The sequence below is a fragment of the Haplochromis burtoni genome, unplaced genomic scaffold (assembly GCF_018398535.1).
Source record: "Haplochromis burtoni strain Fernald_Lab_line unplaced genomic scaffold, NCSU_Asbu1 Contig_55, whole genome shotgun sequence".
NCBI lineage: Eukaryota > Metazoa > Chordata > Actinopteri > Cichliformes > Cichlidae > Haplochromis > Haplochromis burtoni.
In genome coordinates this window covers 1,050-24,337 of record NW_024582416.1, presented here as the reverse complement: position 1 = coordinate 24,337, position 23,288 = coordinate 1,050, and the positions used below count along the sequence as shown (strand labels likewise).

At 44.8% G+C, this 23,288-nt stretch overlaps 1 protein-coding gene across 3 annotated transcripts; it reads right to left on the bottom strand.

Moving 5' to 3' along the window:
* On the bottom strand, positions 1-20,005 carry crybg1 (crystallin beta-gamma domain containing 1; the record flags this gene model as incomplete). Of its 3 annotated transcripts, XM_042220760.1 has the most annotated exon segments (22): positions 1-321; positions 529-691; positions 1,338-1,496; positions 1,770-1,893; positions 2,925-3,064; positions 3,147-3,279; positions 3,629-3,741; positions 3,843-3,869; positions 3,952-4,078; positions 5,082-5,227; positions 5,339-5,465; positions 5,685-5,839; positions 6,437-6,472; positions 6,780-6,906; positions 7,318-7,457; positions 7,572-7,749; positions 7,966-8,084; positions 8,159-8,197; positions 9,220-14,064; positions 14,095-15,824; positions 16,334-17,391; positions 18,750-20,005. In XM_042220760.1, coding segments are annotated over 22 exon segments (11,031 nt in total), but the record flags the coding sequence as incomplete, so codon positions are not given.
* Between the last annotated feature and the right edge of the window lie 3,283 nt (positions 20,006-23,288).

The window sequence follows — 23,288 nt, the reverse complement described above, 5'->3', positions numbered from 1 at the left end:
AAGTACCGTACAGGAAAAGGTGCAGCATTGAAACAGGGCAGAGGTCTCGCTGAAGTAAACAGTCTTTGGGTTAAAGGTCAGCTAAAAACATTTTGTTCATCAACGTGAGCTCGTAATCCAGCGCATCGTCTTTCCAAGCAAACACGACAGCAAACATCGGTGTGGGCTCCACGGCTGAGCTGCGTCTGAGGGCCCAGCGTGACGGAGCTCCGTCAGGAGGCCGTGAGAGTCGTCACAGCAGCTCCAAACTCCACCTCTGGTTCAGCTTTCGCTCATCAAACGTGTTGAGGATCACCTGGTTTTTATCGTACTGATGCCCACCTGGAAACAGACGACACAGCTCGAGTTCAGTCATCACTGCAGCACGTGACGCTCACGCGCTCAGATTATTTCAGTCAACTTTTAATTTTGCGTTTTAGTTTTCTTAAAAAATTAGTTATCACTTTTTAATCAGCTCAACGTAAAATGAACAGCAAAGGGAAAAAAAAAGTAACGTGAACTGAAGGTGTAAAAATAGAGGTGTCTGACCTTTGACCTCCAGGATGAGGTCTGGTTTGAGGTTGCTGTGAACCACACCGTCCGGTCTGATGTTCCACAGCTGGCTATCTTTGCCTCGCTCGGGAGAAACGCAGATACGGCTGCCCGCCATCATCACGCTGCCCGAGGACTCCAGGAAACAGTCCTCAACCACCTGAGGACGCAGAGGAGGAAGTGGTCAGCATTAACAAGGAAACAAGTTCATATTGAAAATGATTAAAATGAACTTGCTGAACATGCTCTACTCTCCCTCTGTAACATGAACCAGCAGGTGGGAAGGGGTGGAGGATAAAGGCTCTTTCAATGGGAGACGCTGAGTTTTTACAAAGTGAGGAAGCAAAAAAGAGAAGAGCCAACAAGTGCAGAACAAAGAGACCCGAAAACATTTGAGACGCACCCTTAAACCCAAAGATTTATAAACAGAAGCAGAAGTAGGACGGATTATCAAACTGAACCCAAGTGCAGGTAAGTACGAGAAATTCAGAATTTAGCACCGAATTAAAAGCCCGAATCTAGCTGTACGTAGTGCTACCGTGGCTGTAGCTCAGGTGGTAGAGCAGGTCTCCTACTAATCTGCACGCCAAACATCCTTGGCATGCGGTCTGGGCAGAATACTAACGCCAAGATACTTCGATTGGAGTCTGAATGTGTGTGAATGTTAGAAGCACTTGCAGGGAATGAGCATGGAAAACGTGCTTGTGTGAATGAGGTTCAGAGTAAATAAGCTCATGTGAGAACCCGTCCATCGCAGGATAAACGCACTGTGCAGCTGTCAGTTTCAGCAGTTTTCGCCGGCGTACCTTGCAGGTGAGATATCCGTCCCGATAGAGCCACACCTGCTCCTCTCCCCCCGACTCCTCCACGGCCTGCACTCTCATCAGCTTGATGTCATCCAGCGTTCCTGTCAGAGACATCATGCATCCCGTCTCCCTGTTCCTCAGGCGGAAGTACATCGGTTTCTGTGTTAGGAGCAACAAGTACAAAATACAGATGTTAGTCGCAGTGGACGTCAGGAAGAGATTCACGAAGCATCAGTCTGGCATTCGATGCAAAGACAAACACATTTAACATTTCTACTGAAATAAATAGAAGTCGCTCTCACTTAAAGAGGACCTACTCTGCCTCTCCTGTTCCTGTGGTAGATGTTCATGTTAAACATGACCAAAGTCACAATTAACACCAATCCAAAAACATCTCAGGTGCTGGCGTTAAATGGGCCAGTCAGGACTTACCTGCAGTAAAGGCCGGAGGGATCCAATCCGCTGAAAGCCGCTATGCTGAAATAAATCAGCCTCTTGGCTTGGTTGGAGGATCAGCTGTCGACCTCTGTAGTTACTGCCCTCATACAACACCCACCTGGAGACAGACGGACATCGTTTTAGCTCGCCAGATTTTATCCATCGTTTCATTCAGTCCACCAAACAAGCCACGAAGCACCGTTTATGGACCTTTCTATGATCCAATCGTGACTGAAAGTTTTAATTAAAGCGCTGAAATAAACACTTTGTGGCAAAAGGGAAAATTTAATGTAAAGCCGGCTGGGGTGTGTAACTACACTAAAACCGGTACAATGCTAACACCTGGTGGTGAAACTTCAAAATTCATGCAAAGCTATAGTTATTAAAATATGTGCAGATATAAAAGCGGTCGATTAAAAGCTGGCAGTAATGGCAATAACTGGGAAATCGGGAAAATCAGCATATCGAGGATATCCGTTTATCATCTGGCTTTTCTTGTCCCACCATCATGGATCAGGCTAAGAGGTCACACGAAGCTGGTTATCAGTTATAATCAGTCTAATACATGCACAGGTCTATTGGCAGCACAGACACAAGCGGTAGTCAGGATAATATCACAATACTGAGGCTTCTAGAAAATGAAGAATATAAAGAAAACCTACAAAAACAGATCTAAATCTACTTTTAGTGAAACAAATCTCAGCTGTTTATTCATCATAAATCCCATTCATTTCAATTAGCTTCACTCTATATTGTCCCCTCATTGTCAGCTCCCTGCAGTGGCTGTATTGCTCCAGCTGGGGGCCCCGTCACACAGTTTGAAAGCCTCCAGGTCACAGGAAGTGATGACTTTACATACAAAAGGCTGCTAATAAAATGCGTCCAATTATTTGGATGAAACAAAACATTCACTGTGCTGACTTATAATTCAAGTTGCGTACTTTGTGGTGAACTGCTGAATACTGTTATAAGATAACAATATTTTCATTCACTGTTGCATAATTACGCTTCTATGACCAGGTGTGCAGACACACCTGAAAGGTCCATTCTGAACCAGAACCTGCTGCATATAAAACCTTGGTGCCGATGGCAGGTGTTTGTCACATTTTTAAACCAGCAGAGGTTCAAACGTTCATCTCTGTCACTTACATTCCTCCGTCCACCACCAGGGAGCGTATGCGAGCGTCCAGGCCGGCCTGATGCAGGTTCACAGCTTCGTGCGTCAGCACCACCCTGCGACCTCTGCAGCCCACCTTCGTGAACAGGGCGATGGACGGCAGAGAGAACTCCTGGAGGTGGAGAGCAGAGGGTTGAGTTCACACAGAGCACCACAGAGGGCTGAAGACACGTCCAGGGAGAACAAACACTCACATGTCCTGCAGTCCGGATGGACCGGAAGCTCGAGTCTGAGGACAAGAAGCCCATGGCCTCTGTGCTGGGGTACTCCCCCTCCTCCAGGATGTACATGTTCTCCGTGAACTGGGATCCCTCATGTGCCACCCAGCTGACAACAAATATGCAGTATATTGAATGAAGCCATGCAAAAATGTTACCTCGTGCAGCAGCATTTCTGACCCCTCATGACCTCATAAGTACAGACGATAACCACATGACATCAATTCTGATAAAAACACATTTGAAGTTCGATAAACTGCAACCAAATCAATTTTCCACCCACTCCAAGAGTCAATCTTTTTTTGTTTAACTAACTGAGCATTAAAATCAGAAGATAAGAGTTTAATTCCTGACGTAGAGGAACAGAAACAAACATTGTTCTATATGAGAACATCTTACAGGAGAGTACTCTGAAAAGGACAAAGATTCCCTAAAACAGGCTCGTGGTGGTTGTTTACCTGCCAGCCAGCACCTTACAGGACCTGGGTGTGAAGTCTTCATCCAGAGCTGCCACGCTGTCCTCCAGACACACCAGCCGTCCCTGGAAGTGCTCCTCAGAGTAGAGCTGGACCTGTAACACATCCAAACAGCCTCAGCGACCCAGCAGCACACACTAACAGAGACTCCTCATCATTTCTGATTGATGCCGAGCTGCACACGAACGAGCGATACCTTGAATTTTGTGGTTCCCATGCTGTCCTGCAGAACAAACAGAGTTGTTAGAGATCCACCTTTTATGACGTTAAGCCTTTGTGATTAACGGATGCTGATGGTTTCTTACGTGGAACACGGGCTGTATGGATGCGATCCTGAAGTTCTGAGCTCCCCAGTCCTCTGGGTTTGCGTACATGCCTTTCTCCAGGACGTAGAGTTCTCCGCTGAACCCAGGCTTCTCAAAGGCCACCCACCTGCAACGACAACCAGCTAAGAAATGAAACCACAGCCTCCATGTTTTCATCTGCATCACAAGCTCTGCAGTGAATCCTGTAACCGTGAGAAGCACACGAGCCACGATTTACCCACTCATTACATGGATGAAGTTTATGTTTAGGATACTCTTACAGGGATGTCTGCTGAAACTGGAAACCACCTAACTCCAAGGAAACCAAAACAAAAGCCATTGTTGCTCTAAAATCAAGGAAGTGCTTGCAAACAGCACATCTTCAGGTTTCTTTGAATAATGACTTGAGCTGCAGCATTATCTGTATAAACAGGCCGAGTCTCGTCTCAGAGGCTGTAAAATGACAGGCGAGGCCGTCGCAGAGCTAACAGCAGAGTGTTGGGCAAACAAATCCAACCAGCTCTGAAAACCAACAAAGAAATCTTCCCTGTAAAAACTAACAGACTTGCTTTAGAGTTTTTTAGCCCTGTATCGCACGAGTTTTGAATATTTAATCAGCGCTGGCACATATCAACTATCAGCTGGAGAGAAACTGTGGGAGTGGTTTGGGTGAACTGGCCCTTTAAAGTGTTGGAAAAAGAGAAACCCACAGATATTCATTACTGATTATCAGCACATACCACACTACTTTTATCTTCAGTTCAATTTGATTCCATTTATTTATGCACCACTAAATCACAACCACAGTCACCTAAAGTGCTTTATACTGTAATCACGAACTCATGAACTCTAAACTTTCACATCCTACGAGTTGCCTCTAACGCCCTCTGATAGTAACTAAATTCTGTTTTTGTAAAGCTCCACCCTCGGGAAGCTTCCTTTCATCAATTCCATGAATGGATCCGTTTCACAGGCTCGTCCATAATCCATCCTCTGAGGCTGTAGGCGTGTATGTTTGCGTGTGCTGTGATAAAACACTGTAACGTGAGAAGCACACGCCCGAAACCTGAGAGAGAGAACATGAGTTTGAGCTTTGTGTTCATTTCTTTCTTCTTGTGTGTCTGACTTACACTCCACCGGTGACATCGACAGACTGGGTCTTTGCACCGTGGCCGGTCTCCTCCAGGTTGACGACGGGTCCCAGCAGGTTGGTGCTGAGGCTCCGCTCACTGAAGTCCTGCTCGCTGAACAGTTTAACGTGCGGGGACAGGAAGTCCTGACGAAGAAGGCGACACAGACAAAAAGTTTAAAAAAGAGAAATCGCTGCATCAGATGGAAACGCCCTCCAACCAGGAGCCTGCGGGTTAGTGTCTCAGGTGATACGTACTGCGATTACAGGCCGAAGTGACTGCAGCCCGTCCTCAGATCCCCCCCAGTGGCTGCAGTGAGGGTACTCCCCCTCCTCCAGGATGTACTGCTGGCCTTCAAAGTCTGCCTCCTGGTAGCCCACCCAGCTTCAACGTTGATACAAAGACACATTAAAGACCTTTCCAACTGATATTTGTAGCACGTATAACAGTAAAACCTTTTAAAGATCCCTGTTTAAAGTGCACTGTGCAGCTTTTCCATGCGTTCGATGTGCAACACAACTGTAACCTGACAAAGTGAGCCAGCTTCTAAGAATGAGACATTTAGGATTTGGAATGATGACGATGCCCTTGATAAATACTCACAGGCCCCCGAGGACCTTCAGAGACCCGACTGCACACAGAGTCTTCTTGTTCACAGCAGGTTCGTCGGATTCTTCGTCCGGCTCTTGTACGTTGTACATGTCGTTGTGAATCTCTAAACACTCGCCGTCAAAGTTGGGCTTCTCGTACAGTAAGGCCTGCACGACAGACACACAAGCAGGAGTTTTTACCTCTGTGTGTTTTTAGCCCACTCCTGCCTAAAGGTACAATCCCATTCATTCCACAGATTAGTAGTGTAACATATTTCACATCCGTCAGTGGAAACAGGCTAAAGTTCAGGCTGTAGGCTTGAAGCTGTCAGCGTACAAGGAGCTGATGGGGGAAAATGCCTGAGCATGCTCGTTACAGGAGGTCTTTCTTTGGCCTGTTCCTAAAGGTATCGCAACTAAACTCGTAGGACAAGAAATACATTTTGGGGAAACATGATGTGAAGACATCATTGGACTATTTTTTGGTGTTTTTTCATAGCACATTCTCCTTCAACCAACAGCTTCACAGGAATTCGGCCTCATCTCAACCACAGTGAGATCTGTAACAGGAAACTCATCCTTTTTCCTTTAAATTGTTCCCCAGGCCACTGAATCTGAGCCAAGTCATCAAACATAATGAATCGTGTCAGCCAAACATGTCTGGACTGAACTAAGCTCGTCACTTTAGGTCCGACTGAGATTCTCAGGAAACACAGCTGATGTGTGCAGCAGGTATTTACAGATGTGACGTAGAACAGAACAAACCTTGACTTCATTGGGACGCTCCACTTTTATCGGCCCCTGTAATAAAGACGCACTCTATCAGACTCAGGTAACTCGAAGAATTACAGTAAAGTGCAAACGTTCACAGGTCAGCCACAACATTAGAACCACCTGTGCTAACTGAGATTAAACATTGTTCTATGACTAAAATAAACACAGCGATGTTTCTGCTAACAGATGATTTTCTGACCTTTTATGTTTGAAATCAAGTTTGCTTCCTGATGTATCCGACCCTGACACACTCCACTGTAATAAACTTCACCGGTTTTAATGTTGTGGCTGATCAGACTGCATAGCATCATATTGTGTATTCCCTGTACTTTACCATTCGGAGGGGTCGGAGCGAGCCTACGAAGGGCTCAGGGAAGCCCCAGGCCTCCGGGCAGGGATACTCTCCCACCTCCAGCACGCCCACGAACCCTCCAAACCCTGGATCGGTGTACACCAGCCAGCTGCAGACAGACACGAGATGGGGAGGAAAGTTGAGCAGGATTTCAACATTTAAGGGTTACTTTCCTGAAAGAAAACGTTAATCTTTGACACAATGGAGGGAATAATGAGCACTCTCACTACTCCCCCCACCCATCAGGAATCTGCTGCAGTTAACTGGGACAACCACAAGCTCCGGCCTGCCGCCTGCATTCCTTCACACACACAGAACTCAGATGGATGATTTCCCATCAAACTTTATCTTTCTGTGCTCTTGAACCTCCACAGCGTTCCTGCTCCAGTTCAGACATCATAACTAATAACGTAAACAAATTAAAACATTCTTTTTCTGGCATTTAATCTCAGATTTGTAATGAGCCTGTACCACCAACAACAGCAAATTCCCATTTAAGGACATTTAAGTCTCCACTTACACTCCAGAATGGACCTTAATGGAGCCGGTGGTCTGTGGGATGCCAAAGGAGCTGACCTCTACGGTGTCGTCAAAGTAGGACGCCATCCTGCCCAAGCCGTTCACCTCCGAGAACAGGTCAATCTGGGGCATGCTGTAGTCCTATGAAACACACAAAAATAACACTGTGTGAGAACTTTGACAGTTCATTTCTTTATTTACAATAAGCCTGGAAAACTGAGCTTTTTGAATCAGGTTAAATGAAACCCAACTCACCCTCACTGCCAGTCGAATGGAGCCGATGACCACAGGCGCTGTGGGAATAGGTTCACCTATCTCATCTAGCGGTGCAGGACTTTCCTCCTCTGCCCAGACATTCACGATGCCATCTGTAGGACCTTCTTCCAGAGCGATGATACGGCCCTGGAAACCAGGCTTCTCATACAGGACCCAGCTAAAGAGACACAATCACGTAATTCTACACTTTTCACAGAACAAGCACCAAAGATTTCAGAGGACAGTTCAGTTACATCACCTGGATAAGTTAAAATGTGCTGCTACGTTACAATGGTCAAGTTTGTTTGGGGTTAAATCAAAACGGAGTGTTTTTCCACTAACTATGTCCACGTGTGATCATCACACTGAAGCGTGGATGCATGCTAATGCGTACCATCCTCTGATGACTCTGACTGATATGATGGGGGACAGCTTCATGGTGGTGGCATCTTCTACATCAGAGTAGAGCTCAAAGGCCTCTCCTCCAAACTGAGCATGCTCATGTATGATGATCTAGATCAAGACAGACATGTCACTGGAATCCATCATTAGAAATTCAATCTATGTTTAGATATACACTGCAGTACCTTTCCAGGCCTTTTGTGGAACCCTCTTACTGCAGGAATCTGCAAGAAGAGTTAGAAAAGATTTAGGTTACAAACTTAAAGCTGAATTTTAAATATTACTTTGAGTGGTCATCTGAACTGAGTGTGTCCTGATGGCCCTGGCCATGTGAGTCGAATGCTTTTTTATTCTAGAACCGTTTTGTCTGTGTGACCTCAGTAAACACGTTGCTGACACCACTAGTTTTTAGTTTTAAGGCAGTCGTTGGTTTCCACGTCAGGTTTGGGATGGTAGTCCTCCTTATAATAACCCTGGTTACCCTGGAGTAACCTGCTGTCAGTTACCTGAGTGCTCACACAGCAACTTTAAGTATTCATTCATTACTTTTAGTGAAGTCCCATTCATTTAACAGTTACAGTTACAATAATACTTTTACCCAAGAGCTTCTTTCTTTCCCTAGTTCAGGTTTTATTTTAGACTTCCTAACAGGAGCAGTGCATGCTAAGAGACGTCAACAGAAATAAAAGATGTAAACGTGCTACATTTTTAGCAAGATTAGTGTAAAGTGTACTCTTAGCAGTCTGTTAAAGTTACTGTTAGTTTGGTATTTTAATCATCTGTGCAGTAAATGTTTTTGCCTCATTTTGTTCTACCTTAAAGTCAACAGCAAACATTAATTTGTTTTGATCAGTTTCCAGTGCTCCTGTTTCCTTTCATGCCCGCGGCAGAGAAACAAACAGTGTGATTATTTAAAGACACATTTCTTTTTATAGGTCTGCTTTATTTGCCTGTAGATGCAAATACTTCATCTCAGCCTGGAAGACGAGCCGATCTTGGAAGAAACTTCCTGTGAGAATTCCACATTGAGGACACGTTCATCTTTCCTGTCCTTACTTGTAAATGATTCACAGTTTGGTTGCAAAAGCATCACATAACAGTGTGAAGGTGGGGCGTGTGTGGCCATGGATACAAACTAGGAACTTATGAGTGCTTTGCAGATTTTCTTAGCTGATTAAAACCCATTCAGGCTTTGAGAATCCTTCCTGCTAACAGGCAAAGATATCATTTAAAGTCTCGTGCCTACCTTTGGCTTTGAAGTTGTCTTTTGAAATCCATTTGGAGGGCGCTGCTGGATGTAGTTGGTGATTGGAGGAAGTTCTTCAGGGCTCTTCAGGTTCAGATCCACTTTAGATAGACCTGCTATCAGGTCCTGGTCCATAGCGATGCTCTCCTTTGTATTCTGGTTAGTTTGAATTGTCTCCGCTGTGGAGGTCTCCATTTCTTTTTTGTTCTTCTTCAGTAATTTCTCTAAATGTTCAGGCAGCTTTATGTCAGAGAACGAGGGCAGCACAAAAGGAGGAGGAGAGGAGGAGCTAAAGACTGACTCACTAACTCTTCCTGTACCACCTCCTGTGACCGGGCTTTGATCTACGCCTGTCCCACCCATGTGTGTGGCCTCAGGCTTTGATGAATCAGCAGCTTCCACGTTTCTGAGTGAGGGCATGCTCTGCTGCTGATCAGAGGAAGGTGTGCTATTTGAGGCAGAGGAAACTTCCTCTGTACTCTTCCTGGTGGAACGAGTGGTAAGTAAGCTGGAGAGGATGGAAATCTTATTAAGTCTTGACGTAAGCTTCACAGGCTCTTCTCCATTGTCTTGCCCCTCTTTTCCTGCTTCAGCTTTGGCCCCCTCCTGGAGTGCAGATTTACCTTCAACCTCATCAAATGTTTTTGCTTGCTGTTCAAGAGTGGGTGTGGCATTTTTTTCCAGAGTTTGGCCATTCCTTTGATTTCCCTTTTGTTTAAGAATTGTCGTAGGTAAAAGGTCAATAAAGGTTCGTCCATTTTTCCTTAAGCCAAACTGGAATTCCTCAGGATCGAACGTTTTCTCGAAGTGGTCCTCCTTAATGGCCGGCAAGACAAAATGTGGAGGTTGAGACTTTTTATGAACATGCTTCTTTGGAGGCAGTGCGAAAGGCATCCCACCTTCCTTAATGTTCCTGATAAAATCATCGGCATCAAGAGGGTCATCCACACTAGCGGACGTGTGAAATCTTCTTTTATGGACCCTTCTCTTCTTCTGATGAGATTCCACATCTAACCAGCTGGAAGGAAAGTCTGCATTTGATTGCAGACTTGGGGATGAAGTGGATGATTTCTCTGCAGTCTGTAGTCCTTTTTTGAAAGCACTACCTAGAACATCTGTTTCTCTTTTTTCTTTTGTGTCTTTGTCCTTCAGGAACACCTCGCTGGAACCAACCGTGGGTGATTCTTTCTTGGCATTCATCTTTGAAGCCTTTAGTTTCTCATCCACTCCAACAACCTCTTTAATGAGGTTTTTCTGTTCCTGTTTGCCAGCTGCTTTTCCAGCCATGGAAACACTTGATGTTACAGTTAATTCAGGATCTTTAGTTGTTTTCTTCAGATCCTTTGTTGCTACAGCCTTTGATTCCGGTTCCTGGTTAGTACCTGGAGCTGTGTGAGGTTCAGTAATTGTCTCTGGTTTCTTTATTTGCACAACTTTGACAGGTGTGCTCTTCTGGTCCTTTTGACTGCTAATTTCATTGTTAGCCTTTTCATTTTCCAAACTTTCTGCTGATGAGATCTTGGAGTCAGGACTCCCTTTATTTTCCACAGAACCCTGAGTTTTGCTTTCCATGTCATCTGTAGATTCTGTCTTTGCAGTCTCTGGTCCCTGTTGTAGACCAGGTTGTGGACATTTGGATTCTGTTGACTTATTCAGTTCTGGTTTTGTCATGTCTGCATTCTGCTTGTCGCTAACTTTAGTTGCCACCTCACTCACCAGGCTCTCTGCTAATGAATCCTTGGTTTCAGGAGCCTGGACCTGCTGTTTGCTAACATCATTATCAGCATTTGCAGTTGTCGCAACTTTGACTTCGGTTTTTTCATTGGCACCTTCAGTACTAGAGCCACCTGAGGTCAGTTCTTGGGTTGCGTCTGTATTTTGGATCTCTGTTGTCTTAACCTGAACTTCTGCTCTGACCGTCTCTGGTTTCTGTTCAGATTCATGAAGTTTAGATTCGGTCAGTTCTTTCTGGTCTTGGACTTCAGCCTTTACAGGTTTCATGTCCTGTTGGATTCCAGCATCACTATGAGTCTGCAAAGCCGCCGTCTTATTTACTGAGCTTTCTGCAAATGAATTCTTTTTAGCTCCATCAGCATCCTTTAGGCCTCTAATTTGGGTTTCTGTTGCTTCCTGTGGAGATTCTGATTTGAGAACAGATGCTTGACTTGTGGATTCTGCTGATTTGTCACCCTCTTGTTTTGTTATGCTCCCATCTTGGTTGTTAACGGTTACAGGAGCCTGGACCTGCTGGTTGCTAACATCATTATCAGCATTTGCAGTTGATGCAACTTTGACTTCAGTCTTTTCATTGGCACCTTCAGCACTAGAGCCACCCGAGGTCAGTTCGTGGGTTGCATCTGTATTTTGGATCTCTGTCTTCTGCTGACTTTCAGCTCTGACTGTCTCTGGTTTTTGTTTAACTTCATGATCTTGAATTTCAGATGTGGTTGAGCTCGTTTCCTCTACAGGCTTCAAATCCTGTTGGATTCCAGCATCACTATGAGTCTGCAAAGTTTCTTTCTCACTCACGAGGCTCTCTGCTGATGAATCCTTGGTGTCACCTTTCTCTTCAGCTTCATCAGCATCCTTTAGGTCCTGATTTTGACTTTCTGCTGCCTCCTGCAGAGATTCTGCTTTTAGAGCAGATGTTGGACTTGTGGATTCTGCTGATTTGTCACTCTCTTGTTTTGTTATGCTCCCATCTTGGTTGTTAACGGTTACAGGAGCCTGGACCTGCTGTTTACTAACATCATTATCAGCATTTGCAGTTGATGCAACTTTGACTTCGGTCTTTTCATTGGCACCTTCAGCACTAGAGCCACCTGAGGTCAGTTCTTGGGTTGCATCTGTATTTTGGATCTCTGTTGTCTTAACCTGAACTTGTGCTCTGACCGTCTCTGGTTTCTGTTCAGATTCATGAAGTTTAGATTCTGTCAGTTCTTTCTGGTCTTGGACTTCAGCCTTTACAGGTTGGATTCCAGCATCACTATGAGTCTGCAAAGCCGCCGTCTTATTTACTGAGCTTTCTGCAAATGAATTCTTTTTAGCTCCATCAGCATCCTTTAGGCCTCTAAGTTGGGTTTCTGTTGCTTCCTGTGGAGATTCTGATTTGAGAACAGATGCTTGACTTGTGGATTCTGCTGATTTGTCACCCTCTTGTTTTGTTATGCTCCCATCTTGGTTGTTAAGGGTTACAGGAGCCTGGACCCGCTGGTTGCTAACGTCATTATCAGCATTTGCAGTTGATGCAACTTTGACTTCAGTCTTTTCATTGGCACCTTCAGCACTAGAGCCACCCGAGGTCAGTTCTTGGGTTGCATCTGTATTTGGGATCTCTGTTGTCTTAACCTGAACTTCTGCTCCGACCGTCTCTGGTTTCTGTTCAGATTCATGAAGTTTAGATTCGGTCAGCTCTTTTTGGTCTTGGACTTCAGCCTTTACAGGTTTCAAGTCCTGTTGGATTCCAGCATCACTATGAGTCTGCAAAGCCGCCGTCTTATTTACTGAGCTTTCTGCAAATGAATCCTTGGTGTCACCTTTCTCTTCAGCTTCATCAGCATCCTTTAGGTCTTGATTTTGCCTTTCTGCTGCCTCCTGCAGAGATTCTGCTTTTAGAGCAGATGTTGGACTTGTGGATTCTGCTGATTTGTCACTCTCTTGTTTCGTTATGCTCCCATCTTGGTTGTTAACGGTTACAGGAGCCTGGACCTGCTGTTTACTAACATCATTATCAGCATTTGCAGTTGATGCAACTTTGACTTCAGTCTTTTCATTGGCACCTTCAGAGCCACCTGAGGTCAGTTCTTGGGTTGCGTCTGTATTTGGGATCTCTGTTGTTTTAACCTGAACTTCTGCTCTGACCGTCTCTGGTTTCTGTTCAGATTCATAAAGTTTAGATTCGGTCAGTTCCTCTTTGTTGTCAACTTCAACCTTTACAGACTTCAGGTCCTGTTGGATTCCAGCATCACTGTTAGTACCCAAAGTTCTTGGCTTGTTCACCAAGCTTTCTGCTGATGAATCCTTGGTCTCATTCTTGTCTTTAGGTTCCACACAGACAACCTTTAGGTCTTGAATCTGGATTTCTGCCTGCACGACAGACTCTGGTTGTACTATTCCCACTCGCTTTTTCAGACCAGATTTTAGACCAGATTTGTTACCATCCTTGTTTTTTGAACCTGTTGATTGGTTCATCTCTGGTTTGGTAACATTTCCATCTTGGTCAGTCTGTTGTTTGCTAACACTATTAGCATTCATATTAGCATTCATATCGCCCATCTCCTTTTTCAGGCTTTCTACTGATGAATCACTGACTTCTGTCTTTTCTCTGGTACCTTCTGTACTAGTGTTTACTGAGATCAGTTCTTGAACTATCACCTTTTCTTGGCTCTCCACTGTCTTCTCTTGAACTGATTTTTCTTGGGCTGGTTTTGTTATACTTTCACCTCGAAGTTCAACTTCATTATCTGCAGTCACTGCATCATTCCCCAGACTGTCCACTGACAGGTCACTGGTTTTGGTTTTTTCTTTGGTGTCTTCAGTACTTAGAGAAGTCTGGTCTTGAATAACATCCATATTCCGGCTCTTCAGCATCTTCTCCTGACCTCCAGTTTTTACCATTTCTGGTTTCTGGTCTAATTTATCATCTGGATCTTTGACTGGTTTTGTTGTGTCCTTATCCAGGTCTCCAACAATTATGGACTTTTGGTCTTCCTGGATGTTAGATTTAATATCAGCATTCACAGCTTCAGTCACACTCACCAAGCTATGCATTGACAAATCCTCTGTAGCTTCAGTGCTGGCAGCTTTTACTTCTTTAGTTGTATCTGATTTTAAAATATGTTTTTCTGATGTCTTCTTTGAGGCTTTCACCTCTGCAAGGTCCTGATTTAGATTAGCCTTTGTTGTAATGTCCTCACCTTGGTCTTTAGCAGCGGCCGCCTTCTTGTTTTCTTGAGCCACGTTCAATAAAGTCTTCTTTTCTTTATCAGCTTCAGCATCGAACATGTTCATGTCTTTTACTTCTGGAGTTCGTTTTCCTTTTACATCTCTGTCACGTTTGTCATCCAGACTTGTGTCTTCACCTCCGACTTCCTCATTTTTTGTCAGAAGCAGTTTGGATTCATTTTTCACTTCTGATGCTTTTGTTTTCTCACCGCTGCTCTCGGTGTTTTCTTTCAAAGACATCTCAGGCTGCTGTTTTGTAGTTTCATGGAGTATTGCTCGCTCCTCCCTCGTTTGTTCTTTCAGAGCGTTTGTAATCCCTGTCTGTGTTTCTTCCTTGGATTCAGCTGATAAACCTCTGTCCTCTGATGACAGATGTGCTGATTTCTCTGAATTTCTTATGGCTCTCTCTGCGGTTATGCCCTTGAGCGCCTCTTTGCAACTATTCTGTGACTCAGTGCTTTCCACTGCTGTGTCACTGAGCGTTTCATTTGGTTTTGAGCCTTTCCCTTCAGATCCTCCTGCAAGTAAAAGAGCCTCTTTGTGCAACTGATTTTCAACATTCTTGGACAATTCACCAACAGTCACAGCCTCTGTTTGAATGCCCAACCTCTCTGCTGGTTTCCTGCCACCCTCCTCTTTGCTTTTCTCCTCTACTTCAACATCTTTTGCTAAGGCCCTGTTTAATGTCAGGGACGTGTCCCTATCGTTTGTTAATTGATCCTCCCTTGATAAATCCTTTTGCTGCTCTGTATTGGCTGGTTTAGACTGATCTGAGTCATCCTTTGACATCAGTTTAGCAGGAAAACTGCTGCTGTTTATCTTTTGCTTGGAAGTGAATGCTTTTATTTTATTACCAGGAATACGTCCACGTATCTCCCTTTGAACGCTGTCACCCTCAGCGGGTTTGCTTGGCATGTCAGCTTCATCCTCAGGAGCTTGTTTTGTGTCGTGAGTTCGTGGTGCCGTGTTTTTATTTATGTTTCCTGTTAGCTTCAGTGTTTTCAGTGACGGGGATTTCGGTTCTCGTGTTGTGTTTTTATTTTGAATAACAGACACGTTTTCCGCTCGACTTCCATCAGTAACTTGAGACTGAATTGCTTTGTCGATCTCGCAGCTCGACTGCACCTCGGCTCCTGTGTCCGGAGCACTTTCTGTAATAACTGCGTCGCTGTTTTGCAACCGCTGGATGTTTGAAATGTCTTCAGTTGCTGTACTGGTTCCGATCTCTTTTTCTTTCACTTTGGTTTCATCGGTGTGTTTTATAATACATTCCTCTCCCTCCGACTTGAATTTAAATACGTCTTTACTGTCACGCTCATTCGCCGTGACGCTTTCAGGTGCTTTTACATCCGTCTCTGTCGATGTGTTGTGATTTGAATCCTCAGAATTCCCACTTTGGGAACGTTGTCTGGGTTTTAGTTTATTGGAGCTTCTCTGGCCTCTTGTGGGAAGTTTGCTCACAGATGACGAAGTCTCAGGGGAATCTTTTGCAGGCATTTTTTGGTGCTGTTTGATGTTTTCGTTCCATTTAAAGATCCTTGATGAGACGGTTTTCTCTTGTTTGGTGGGAGGTGGAGAGATGCTGGAGGTCGGAGTATCGCTCTCACCATGGATTCTTTTAGAAAAGGTTTTGGGTGGTTTCACTGGTGGGACATTTCCTGCTGGGAAAAACAAAAAACACAGACAGACAGGAAATTATGGATCTTATGATGGAGCAGAGACACCGCCAAAATAAAAAATAAACAGGTTAAAATATTAGGAGTAAATACCAGTAACTGTATCAGAGCTTTACGGTGATATTTTTAACACAAAAATAACTTTGTAATTTCAGGAACAGGTGGGACAGGATAATGGAAAACTGTGTGTAATACATGCATGTCTATTATTAACTTTATATGTTTTATTTGATTGCATTTTATTGGCAATTATTCCATATTTAGGCAACTGTTTTTCAGATAATAATAATAACCTAAATATTTGGTTTTTCTGCAGAAACATCTGCAAACCAGATGTTTGTCCAGATCCAACAGATGAAAAACAGTCTGTATTTTCATCAAGATCTCTGTATGAAACCCCGCTTGTTCATTTTAGTTGCCCCGGGGTTTCATATGTCCTCCTTCACCCCCCCTCATGTCGCCTGGTCCGACATGCTGTATTCGAGCTTTCTTACCTTTCTTTGGACTTTCGGGTAGCGGTGGCGGCGTCTCACTCCCAGGACTCTCGTCAGCTGTTGCATCTTTCTGCTCTCGACTTGTCTTCTGGACTGTTTTAGGTCTGTCCGAGTCCATCTGACCCGATGAAACCCTTCTATGGGTTATATCAACCTTCTTTCTCGTCGGAGATGAAACGGGCAGCCGGCTCTCCACATCGTTCTGCTGCTGTGTTTTTTTGACGTCCGGACTTTCCCCGTGTGGTGGGTGTCCACTTTTACCGCTTCTCTCCTCATTTTCCACGTCATTTAGCAAGTTCACAGACTCAAAGTCCTCATCTGATTTGTCCTTACTGAGTTTTGTTCCGGTCCTAGTTTTCGTGGGAGAAATGTTCCCCGACACCGATTTTCCTCCTTTGGTTTCCTCAAAGCTTGGTTTCCTTCCAGGTCTGGCTGCAGTTGTTGGAGATTTCAGAGTCTCTTTGGTCCTAGGTTGTTTTTGTAGTTTGGGCCCTGAGGTGTCCGGCGCCGATGTCTTATCTGGTGTCACTGGCGATTTCACGTCTGCGTCTGATGTTGATCTTTTGGGGATTTTAGACTTTGAACCTGCAGCACCGGAGGGAGCGCGGGTTTGGTCTTTTAATGCTGGCAACATAACAACGGCTCTGTCTCTTTGCGTTGAATTATCACTGGAAGTTTCCACTTTTGTGCCCTCTGTGGAGCCCTTTGCCTTTGTTGGGACATTCTTGGCCTTGTTTCCAGCTGCAGAGGTCGGGGTCTTTGTTCCACTCGCCATGGTATGTCGGCTTTCTGCTGCTCCTATAACTCCTCGTTTCTGGGCTGCAGCCTGGTCGGCTGCTTGGCCTCTCGCCGCTGGTTCTGCAGCTGCTGGCTTCTTTTTGTACATGTCTGACGCTGCAGAAGTGTCATCGAAGTCTGAGGCCTCCAAGTCTGTTTTACCTTTAACTATGGCTTCCGGAGTAATGGCCTCAGAGGGTGAAGACTCGTCTTCTCGTGTGGGCCGATCGAGGGTTGTGTCCTTAAAATCAGCATCGTTGTTGTTTTGGAGGATCAGCCGTCTGTCAGAAAGCACAGAAAACATTTAATGACAGCTGTAGACACACTTTATGTATCCACACAAGTAGATAGATCCTACACTGTGAAAACCACCGAGTGTTATAGCAAAATAGATTCTGGCTTTGTAATACTTTGTTGCATAAATGATAAAAAAAAAATGTTTGAAAAATAATTAAATGCAGCATATTTAGACCATCAGTTGTGCCTTTGGAGGCCATTAAGATAAATTTATGGCTAAAAATCCAGAGAAGGAAAAGATATCCTGGATATTACAGCCCCCCGGTGAAGTCACTGTTACAACTTGAATCCTCAGGGTCCTCAGATAGCTAATGCTAGCACTATTACAGTGAAGCACGAGTCCAAAGAAGAGTTTACTGCCAACTGGCTCTAAATCCACAGATCCAACGAGCTGCTGACGCAACAGACATGAGAAAGAACAAAGCAGCCATGAAGCAGAGAAAAGAAAAAGAGCAAAAATTACAGCAACACAAGACGAGGACAAAGGAAGACCTGGAGCTAAGCTCACAAGCCCTTCTCCCCTCCCAGAGTGGGTAAATCCACCTGACTGTCCAATACATGGATGGAATTTCTGAGCCTCTGCCTGACTGAGCTTCCACTTTTAAGACAGCAAATAAGAAAACTACTTTTAAAACTCTGTGTTGTCCTTAAAATTATAAATCAGACGCTTAGCAGGGAGATTTCGTCCGAACATCAGAGCAGCAGCTGTAAATGCCAAATGTTTTCCTCAGTTTACACCTGCACAACACGACCAAAGGGAAAAACTGCATCTGCGAGTCTTCATGTGAAAGGTCACATGTTGTAGTGTTTTCTGACCTGATTGAGTTCAAATATCGCTCAAACATTTTGTGTCTCTTTTCTAATCATGCCATAAAAATGCTTCACACATGCAGTTTCCACTGTTCTCCTGCACGATGACGGTAAACCTGGATGAACTGTGCCGTCTGTAAAACCACCTGCAGAATCAACCGTGTGTAGAAACTTTAAGCACTCCTCCCGAGGCTGAGCGTTTCCACGGCATCCTGAGGTCAAACATGAGAGCTGCTGGTTGTAATGACTAACTGGAGGTAGTGAACGAACACCAAAGGTTAACACAGAACAGCTGACCTACATTTGATAAATCCAGTAAAGTGTCAGAAGCTTAAAGAAGGTGTTTCTGAGTGGCTGGATGTTGGGTGGATGAATATTTCAGCGCCTCCCTGCAGGTTTTAGCCCCATTGTTCAGCCCTGGCACAAAGCACCATGGGAACTCGGAGCTCGGGTTGCATGCAGGCTGAGCTCTGTTTCTCTGGATCAAAGAGGCTGTAAAAGCAGAGGAAAATGAAAACAGACAGACACTCACGGTTTCGCCTCTGTTGTGTTTGAGCTCTTTGAAGTTGAGCCTTCGTCCACACTCGCCTCGGGGCCGGTGTGCACCTCAGCAACAGCTTTGCTCTTCGAAGGCAGACTCACAGTCCTGCGTGTGACCCGGCTTGATCTTGTCCGGTGTCGCTCCTGAACCGGAGGAGAACTCCTTGTTGAGTCTGTGTCCGGCCCCTCCGGCTGCTCCGTGGGGGTCTGAACCTCCCCCACAGTCTGTGACAGGGAGGAGATTGAATGTGGCAGGCTGCCACTGAGCGGAGGAGTCTCTGAGGGGGTGGGAGGGCTCTCTGGTGCTCCCTCATTCTCTGAGTCGTCCTCTGGAATTACTGTGGCAGGTACGGCCAAAAGAGGAGGCGAGTCTGCTCTAAAGCCCTCCTCCTTTTTCATTACATCCCTTTCTTTCTCCCACTCCACCTCCTCCTCTCCCAGGTGTGTCTCCACCCATATGGCTTTGTGGAACAAGACAGGAGACTTGCCTCGGGGTTTTTCCTCTCTCGTGGTTGCACTTTCCCCCGACAGGCTGCTGGTGGATATTCGAGTGCTCGTCCTGGGTCCTCCTGAGTTTTCCCTCTTCCGGTCCGGAGGCTTTCCCTCCTGTTTGAACAAAGTTATTCCTCTCAGCGCCGTGCTGTGGCCCTTCTCTCCAACCTTCACCGATGCTTTCTTTGATGCTAAGCTTATGGAGGTTAGGTTAGGAGACTTTGGGGACTCCACAGCCTTGGAAAGTGGGATCTGAAGTGACGTCAGTGTGGTCGGGCTGATGATATCATCCTCACTGCTGCTCTCTGGTCTCTTCAGTACTTTTTGTTCCAAATTCACCTGCAGCCGTTTGCTCACTTCCTCCACCACGGATTCAGCGAAGCCCACTTCTGACTTCAAACCGGGATCTGGATCTGGCTCGGTGGCAGATGCAGGGTCTGTGGAAGTCATGATTGCATCCAGCTCCTTCACACTGCTTCTCCCGGTGCTGTTACTGTCTGCAAATGGCAAGTCTGCCTCTACTGTGACCTGCGAGGCCCTGCTGGAGGCGCTCCGGCTGGAGCTCTGGCTCACAGTGTCGCTGTGCTCAGCATTTAACCCATTTTCTGGCTCAGATTGGGCCGAACGTGGAGACAAGGGGGATGCCGGGGAGCTGTCGGTGGAGGTGCTCGAATGATTCCGGCTGCTGTTCTTCTTCCTCTTGGAGCTGAAGAAGTTGGTGAGACGGCCGAACACTGATTTCTTCTCCTCCGAACTCTAAAAAGAAAAGAGGACAGGCAGGAAAGATGAACACTGAGATGTAAGACTGCATTAAGAATAAAATGTGCACAAAAACAACCTGGTGTACTTCCTCTGAGGTTGAGCTGCATCGTGCGCTCTGCCTGTCCTGGACTCCTTGAAACCCAAATACAGTCTGGGCCTAAAGTTATCCCACCACCATCACCTCATTTTTCCTTTTCATCTATTTTTATACATTTGAATCATTTTTGAAGTTCAAGGAAATCCCCTGAAAACAGATCCTGTTATATAATCAGAGCCAAGAACAAGAAAGAAGAGTCTGCAGGTTATTTGGCTCCAAGTAAAAACTGAAGCTTTAAATGTTTGTCGATCCTCGTCAGGCAAACTGAGAAGATGAGAAGGAGCGAGTGTTTGTCAGAAGCTCCAACTAATCCAAATCACTGCTGAGCAGCAGGAACTGCAACATGGCAGCCAGAGAGGAGGCGGCGATGGGGAAACATCATCAAAAACAAACAGCAGCCATTCATTGGAAATAAATGTAAAGCAACTGTCGCAGCAGGATTAACAGTAACAGACTGAGTTTGATATTTCTGCAGAAGCACTAAACAGATAATTACGCTCTGAGCTTTTGACTTTCTCTACATGATTACATGCAATTAGACTTTAAATGTATTTCTGTATTTTTTCCCTGTGAGAAGACTGATGGATGTGTTTGTTCATACGGTGTGTGTATAAAAATCGAACAGCCGATTCTTTCATCCTGATGCTTTAATAAGTGAAAATCAGACTCTGATTCATCTCTCAGTCGAGCTGAGACGAGACGAGCCGGCTTTTCTGTAGAAATGAAAACTGGCAGGTGCCTTCATCGACATGCCTTTGAGTCACAGACGAGAATACCTGAAAGATTTTCTAGATAAATATTCTTCCTCACTTAGTCAGAAATGCAAATCGTTGGAATTTACCTTCCTTTAAAAGGTGCGACTGCAATCAATAAGAGTTCTTTCAATTTCAGCTGAAAACATGTTTTATAATTTGGACAGAATATGATCCTGATACACAGACGCAGGTAAAAACAGATCTTTCATAAACTAACTGGTTTTAAGCAGCCAGTTATCCCACATGAGCTTTGAAGGTTTGCCCAAAATGTAGAAACGTTTCAGATTTGGTTGATCTTATCAGCTTCATTTACTCACAAACACATGGATGGACTGGCTGAGTGACTCTGAACAGGAGCAGCTCTCTGTGTAATGTGAGGTAAGCTGTACAGTCAGCACGGCCACGCTGTGAACACAAGCTCTTATAACAGCTTATCGTTACCTCACTTTCATTTTTCACTCATACTCATGTTTAAAGCAGCATTTTGTTACATTTTAACCACCTGAGTTCCTTTACTTTGGATATTTGTTCTATTTTGAGCTTATTTACTTTGCTTATACCAAAAGTTGGGAAATACGGGAATGTCAAACAAAAGCAGAAGCATCGTTAAAGCAAACCCTCTCTTAAAATCTTTATTCTCTCTTATTATGAAATATTTTTCACCATTTTTTGTGTAAAGAGTGAAAAGCTGAACTAAACGCAGACACCCTGCAGTGAATGACACACAGCAGTAAAACTGAATGACTAACTAAGACACAAACACTTTCATTCCCACAGCTCACAGATTCAAACGGCTCAGAACAAACCCGGAAAACAAACATGGAATATCAGAGCAGGTGGAAGAACAGCAGAGACGTCCACAGTCCAGTTTGAAGCCCGGATGCTCATAATGCACGCACTGCAAAACTAAAGCTGGCAGTTGTCACAAAAAACAAAGAGCACATGTTAGAACAAGAAGCAGGAGCCACAGCAGCTACGCACCATCCTGACTTCCTGGAGTCCAAACTGCAGAAATCCAAGTTCTGTGTCAACGTTAGTCCCCAAAATCACACAAAACTGCGCCGAGAACCGACGACTAATCACACCTTGTAGAAGAATTCAAACGCTTAAAGCTTCCTCCTCCTCGGGCAGCACTGACTGCCTCTACCTGAGCGTGTCACGGCTCTGAGACGTGGGCTTTGCCTCCTACATCACAGACAGTGTGTGAAAAAAAAAACATATTGTGAAAGCCAGCTGGAATTCTCAATCCAGTAAAAAATGAGAGGGTGTGGACGAGGCTGGCGCAGAGCAGCACACCCTTCCTCATTCTAAAGCGTGCGTGTGAATGGGACGCCTGTTATCTGCTGCCGGCTTCACGAACAGATCATTTAGGTCTCAGTGTCGTGTAGAGGAACCACACGGCTGTGACGGAGGAGCATTTCTCTGGGAGACAAACCCATTTCAACACCCTCACTCTGCTTTCCAGCATTTCCATATTTTCACTGAGCAAACAGCAGCTGAGGCCGGCTCAGGCTCAGTTTTTCCAGTTCATATCCAAACAGAAACAAACCACGGAAAACAAAGTGGAAGTGCAGCTACTTTACCTACTTTAAGGGCCTGAAATCCAGAGTGTGTCAAAACCCGGAGGGATTACTCTCCTTCCACCTTTGCCCGCCATGTATTAGTCCACCAACCGCTGCCCTTCTGTTTACCCAAAGCAGGGACAAATGTCAGGTAGGTGGGGACTGAGCTCCATATCAGTGTGAATTATGCCCCACGTCCTTATCTCTTAGACTGTAATAAAAACACGCTAACGGAGATAACGGAGATCAAAATGAACGAGCGCAGGACGCCTGAGCTTCAGCTTTTACACACGAGCTAATTAAAGCTTCTTATAGTTAGAAATGAACTGCAATCGTTTCACACACTACATATGAAAAGCCTTATAAATATACATTATACTGTATATTAATGAAGGCATTTATTTTATATGAATCTTATGCATTTAACCCAACGTCATTTATTTACTGAGGGCTTTTATTGTTAGTAATTTTGGCATTTTATGTCCCCCATAGGTTTTTGGTCCTCCCACAGACACAAATAGCACAGGAGGACAGGTTTGGCAGGTTTCTGTTTATGGGAAGTAGCTCCGGGCCAATAGGATCCAACAGGATTATATGCATGTCATTTTAAAGGAGAAGCACGTTGTTACAGTAACTGTTTTTAAAAACTATGTCCACAAACAACATTCTTCATATTCTTTAAGTCTGTAATAAAATATTTGTCCGGACTGACATCAGGAAAATGATCTATGGAGGAACAAAGTCCCAAATGAATGAATGTGTCATTAAACGCAACAACACCTAATAAGTCACAATCAGAGCTGAGTAATATCTGCATTTATTTGATGATTTTAGCATTTTTGGTCTTCCACAGTAATGAACAC